General features: G+C 43.2%; 1 protein-coding gene across 3 annotated transcripts in view; it reads right to left on the reverse strand.

Annotated features, from left to right (window-relative positions):
- Positions 1-905, reverse strand: part of ppp1r12a (protein phosphatase 1, regulatory subunit 12A) — a 56,368-nt gene extending 55,463 nt beyond the window's left edge. For all 3 annotated transcript variants that reach the window (XM_030045546.1, XM_030045547.1, XM_030045545.1), the window contains exon 1: positions 596-905. In XM_030045546.1, the coding sequence (XP_029901406.1) occupies positions 596-832 (237 nt within the window). In that variant the 5' untranslated portion in view covers positions 833-905. The remainder of the gene's footprint in view (positions 1-595) is intronic.
- Between the last annotated feature and the right edge of the window lie 5,095 nt (positions 906-6,000).

Genomic DNA, 6,000 nt, shown 5'->3' on the forward strand with positions numbered 1-6,000 from the left:
CTGCTAGCCAGGTTACATCATGGAGTCTAACTAGCCTGAATAACCTACTCAATCAATGACAACATTTATACTGCACGTCTGCCAAGGCTCTGCCACCCACAGATGAGTTTTTAGCAAACAACATCGTTGCCTCATGGAAACAGTGATGGATATTTTGGCTTGATTATACAATATAAACCATCCTACTAAGGCAACGTTACAATCACAAATGTAGCGGTACAGCAATTAGACTGCACCCAACTGACTGGGGAATAACGTTATGGGGTTTGCGAGACGAGAGGTAAAGCCGAAAGCGAAGCATTTAACTTGACAATTCATTGTGATTTTCACCACGCAGAGCTACCACATCCCCAGGGTTAAATATCCCCTAACCACAGCCCTGAAAGAAGCCAATGTGTTCATCTGTGCCCTGCGTCGAAAAGGACGGCTGTCCTAGGTAAGGTAAACAACGGAATGAGAATGGCTTCCATTTGACAGGTGTTCGAGGGAAAGCAGTTGTTGGTAGCAAAATGATAGCTATTTCTGTTCGGTGCTTATGGTACCGGCAGTGTTGATAACCCAAGTTTGCATTTAGCAAGAGCAGGCTAGCACAAACCTGGTGGAGGGCGGTGAGACCGTCTACATTGGCGTAGTTGATGTCGGCGCCCCGGTCAAGCATTCTGAGCACCTCCTCGGTATCGCCGCTTGAGCAGGCGGCCAGAAACACGGCGCCATCATCGAACTTCACCTTCGTCTTCTTCTTTTTCAGAATAGGAGGCTCCAGGTCCGTTTCCGAGCCCAGCCACCGCTTTAGCTGCTCATTCCTCTTCTGCTTGGCGTCCGCCATCTTCATCCCCCTCCTGTCTTGGGCTTCTTATCTTTCTCCGAGAGAGGATATACTTTATAGTGCCACTATCCCACAGCGCACTGGGGCGTGGGAAGGGAGGGGTGGGGAGGAGAGGGGGCTGAGAGGGCGTCGGGATTGTTTCCCATAATCTCGCGAGATCCGGGAACGTCAGCTCAGGATCTGCAGTATAACGTCATCATCAGCAGATTATAGGGGGAGAGTGAACAGGGTCATCCCTTATAGACTCCAAATACCAAATAAGACAAGAGCTCTTGAGCATATTACATAACATCTACCTCACAAGAATTTTCACTTCAGAGGCTGCAGACACTGATGAAAAATCCTAACAAGTCTTTATGTCATTTATTGTGGGGTTGCGATATTACTATGCGTTTATGGTTAAATGTCCCACCACCCCCACCCCCAATAATTTTTTGGGGGGCTTTCTGGTTTATCCTACCAACTCTGCCATTGTTGTTTTGGTGATCACAATGGTTTACTACACATTGTTTTGATGCATTTATTGCACTATGTCTTTTTAATTTTTTAAATTTTAAATTTTTTTTTTTTTTAATTTTCATGTGTTTTTGTAACTCTTTCTTTTATAGCAGGCTATGACTCTGCTGTGTAAAGTGCACTCTAAATCAGTTTGATTCAGTTTGATGTAGTGTATTTGTATTGTATTAGTATCGCTCATGGATAAGAGACTTGTCTTTTTGTTGGTCTTTATTTTGGGCAACAGTATTTAGTCACACTAACCCAGCCTATGTAAAACATTTTTTTCATGTTGGATGCTTCACCCACTTCTTCCACATACAGATGAATCAAAATGGACAAATGGAAATGGCCACACCACATACACCACATGTTGCATGCTCAGTTGTCATTTTAATTAGAACACATTGCTTGGAAAATAAAAGCCTTTTTACCACAAACAAATGCCTTTAATGATTTGATGGCTAACACTTGAAGTGCTAGGAATGTCTAGTGGACTCAAGCACAGAGGTGGTCCAGCTCAGCTTGGAGTGAAAACAAGGTGGCCTGGCAAAAAGTGTTTCTCTCATTTTTTATTTTTATTTTTTTTTATTTTGGCACTGCCATGTGTTATTGTTGGCAGATGTCCCTGTGTACTCAGCAAGGTTGCCTCCTCATATGATAGTTGTGGATTTGGAGCTTGCTGCAACACTTTTCAAAGCAAGGTGCCATGAACAGATGATAATGATAGCATCTGTGGGTTTAAAACATGTAGAACACATCCAGTTTTTACTGCTTGTGCTTGATTACATACCAACCACCTACTGAACTTGACGTTGACATCATGAGCCAACAAGTCATACCCATGATCCAAAGCATTTATTCAACTAATCATGACCCTGATTAGTTACCCTGTCTTTCTTATCTCAGAGTCATTCATCATGTCACTGATACTGAATGAAGACAGATTTGCAGAAATTAATATTTCTGCAGATACAGCCAGTGAGTCCTCTGCTGAGGCACAGAGGATTCTGGACTAGAACAAGGAGGTTAAAAACAGAGAAGAAGAGCAGCACGGCTCATTCTGATCCATAAATCCGGATCCTGTTACAGAAATGTCATGGGAACTGGCACAGAAGTAGTTCTACTGAGTCATAGGGATGGTGGAACACCAACAGTGTCAGTGTCAGGAAGTTGTTGGCCAGAGGCTTCAATGTGCTGATATCAGGAGAGTTGGAAAGAAAGTGATGTGTAAGCTGCTGCTCAGCGAGGAGAGTGGACCTCCCTGTGATGGACACAGTGAGGGCGGCCATGTGGGCCACATCCAGCTACAATGTGATGAGTGTGTGTGTGTGTGTGTCTGTATGTATGCCTCTCTGTATCATTTCTTTGTCTTTGTGTATCTGAGTACAGAATTTCAGAGCTGTAGTCTGTGTTTACACTTGCAGCATAGGCATCAGAAAGCTAAGCTATCTATTCAAATGTCATTAACTTTAGTGTCATTTGAATGCCTGGCTTTGAGTAAAAAAGTAGTAAAATGCACCCCAGTTAAGGTGAGTTTAGAGAAGCGTAATAGCCTATAAGGCAGTCATAAGTAACTGCAATATCTCAACATAACCAAACATGCTGAGGAGCTCTCTGACTTTGCTGTGTAGGATCAGACATGGGCGACCACAAAACCATCTGCTGGTGAATTTATTTTGCCAAGCTCAGTCGGCAATCTCAAAACCGAGGAACTTGGAGACATCCACAGTGGTAATTTGTTACAGCTCTCTGACCAAATCCCCAAGTAAATGTGCCTTCAGTGCAAAGGTAAATGCACGCGCTGCCAAATCAGACCCTCCCTGTCACATGCAGTATAGTGCCTTCAAAAAGGGATTGAACCACATTCACATTTTCTGCATGTTGCTGTGCTGCAGTCTGACAGTTATGCAAAATGCCTCAAGTTCAAGTTCTAACGTTATTGTCCCTTGTTAGGCCAAGGCAACATCATTAGAAAAAGATGACAATCAATAATAAGTAAGCCTAAAAAACCTGCAGGAAAAAGAGGTTCAATGCTTTCTGACAGAGCTGTACATTTCTAACCTTGCAGACTTTACCCACAGTTAACATCTTACCACATGTGTCAACTACACTGTTATCTAATACGGGCTATTTACCGCATTAAGGGCTCAACAGCTTATCACTCCCTATCCATCCACTCCATTTTATGGAATTACAAACCTCTTGAATGTACAGTAAATGTTTATGCATCTTGTCTTACCACACAACAGCTGTATTTACCACTATAATACACAGCATTGAGTGGGGTACGGTAGGAAATACTGTAAATCATGCAATAATAGAGAAAAATCATTAGTCAGCTGTAGCTCAGAAAGACGGTTCTGACTATTAGGGGGCAGTCTTGTGGCTTAAATGCCATTAGACTTCTAAAGAAATTCCTTCGTCACTTTGATGTCAGATGACTGTTTGCTGTTGTTCCAGCTCCTCGCAAGGATCAAAGTGTCTGGGACTGATCCAAGTGCATCAATGCTACCAAATTACGCCACTCTCACTGTTTGTCTTCTGCCACTGAGATGTACGTGAGTTAAAACCCACCGAGAGATCTCTCAGTCATCTGACTGTGGGCGTGTTTTCAACGGTGTGACATCACTGTCAGAGCTCTCAGCACCTATGACTGATTCCTGAGAGGAAGCCTGTGTTTACTGTAGTAATTGAGTGTTTCCGAAGCGCTTGTTCACTGGTGTGGTTTGTGAAACCAGATGAGGTGTGCGAGTCAAGTGTGTTCTGGAAAGACAGCTGGAAAGGGGGGAGGTGAGGCGGTTTGACTGAGAATTCATCATAACACATAGCAAATAAAAAACAGGTTTGGATCAATAAATTGGTGTGCTCTTCTGCTGGCCTGATTGCTGCCTTTTATTAAGTATCTAATATTGGTGTATAAGCAAAAGAATTCTATCTTTTTGGAACATTTTATTTATTCATTTAATGGTTCAGTCGTCTTTTCTGTATATCAGTACTTAATTTAAATAGCCTGTGCATCTTGAAACATCCCCTTCCACTGAATGAGTCATGCAGGTCACCTTGCCTTTTAAAGACCTGCTGACCCACCTGACAGACGTTCTTCTGTCTGAGGTCAGTGGAAAATTCAAGTATCACAAGATTGCCCAAGTGCTGCTTCAGTCACTTTTCCAAACTGAAAGTTGAAAATTCTGGGGGAAATTCAAGGTCTGTCATTTGTGAGGGTGTTTCCTGGTTAGGTCGCATGTTTATAAAATATGTCTGCCTAGGACTCTCTCAGTACAGCAGGAAGCATAGCATTTGCCAAAATGTTAAGGAAACATCAAGTGGTTACTTCACTGTGTAGGATCCCATAGTACTGTGCAGCTAAAACTCTTGGTTGTACCATAATGTAAGTTATCAGAGGAAGGTAGCTGTAACATTATGTTAATTATGAAGGCTTGACCACCATGTAAACAGGAAACATAGCACTGCATGGGATTCTTTGTTACGTGTATGTAACATTTTCTTGTTATTTTGTCTAAATTATGTAACTTCTAGGATAAAATAGGTTCCTAATGAGGAATCTTCCTAACAAAGTACCAAGGTGGCGTAAAGCTTCCTTGGAAATGAGACAGACTCACTGACTTTAACACGACAAAGGTCATATCTAAAGATACTGGATAGCAAAACAAAATACTGGCATGAAATACTGGCCGTCATCAACATCAGTCTGGAAGTGTAAGCATTTTAAAAGAGCCCTCAAAAACCTGTATTGCCTGCTCTGAACCCAACAAAATATCTCACTTCCAATTCCCATACACTGGTTGTAAGCCATTATGCAGAGTCATCCACCAGCATGTCAGTGCAGGTAGCCTAGACAAGCAGCACTCAGAGATGGGTGACTGGTGAAGCGTGGACAACTGAGTACCCTCTGAAAGAACCCAGACGCTCACTCCCATGCTACCATGTCGCCCAGTGTGTGTTGTTGGCGCCTGCAACACTGACACACTCATCTCCTCTCAGACACGTAGCATCCAGACGGCAGTGCTATCACCCAGATAGAAATAGTCATGCTTTGATGTTATCATGGGACGTCTAAAAAGTGGTGGCAAGAAATACCCTGATAGCACTGGCTCAGACCTTCAGCCCTTTTCAATTAGTCACTGTCGGATTGCAAAGCTTGTCCTGGCCCAGGGTATCAGGGCAAGAGTTAGCGGGTCTACAGAAAGTGCACCTCTGAACTGTAACAGGCCCAGTTCCATGGGAGTATAATAATATTCTTCTCAGAAGGGTATAGCATGTTCCTCCATGCAAGCAACAAGCCCAAGGTGACACCATGTACTGGACTGAGATCAACCCATAGCCAACACTGATGGACGGGTATCCAATTGTCCATTTAGCTACATGGTAAGTATGCTATGTGTAGAACTTCACCTCACTGTCCAATGTCACCGGGGGGCATCAGCTCTCACAGTATGTGGGGGAAGACTGGAATCAGAACCGTGTCCAAGGCCAAACTATGGCAAGCCAAACGTCTGGCAGTCAAGTAGAGGAATAGACACCAATTGGCTGAAACAGATACAGAGAGAAACAAGAGAGAATGGGAGGATGGGGAGTGGCAGTAAGGGGTGGGGGTGTAGATTGTTTCAGACCATTCTCATTAAGAGAAATAAAAATAGCAGCCTGATCTCGCCAGT

The sequence above is a fragment of the Myripristis murdjan genome, chromosome 23, assembly GCF_902150065.1.
Source record: "Myripristis murdjan chromosome 23, fMyrMur1.1, whole genome shotgun sequence".
Lineage (NCBI taxonomy): Eukaryota > Metazoa > Chordata > Actinopteri > Holocentriformes > Holocentridae > Myripristis > Myripristis murdjan.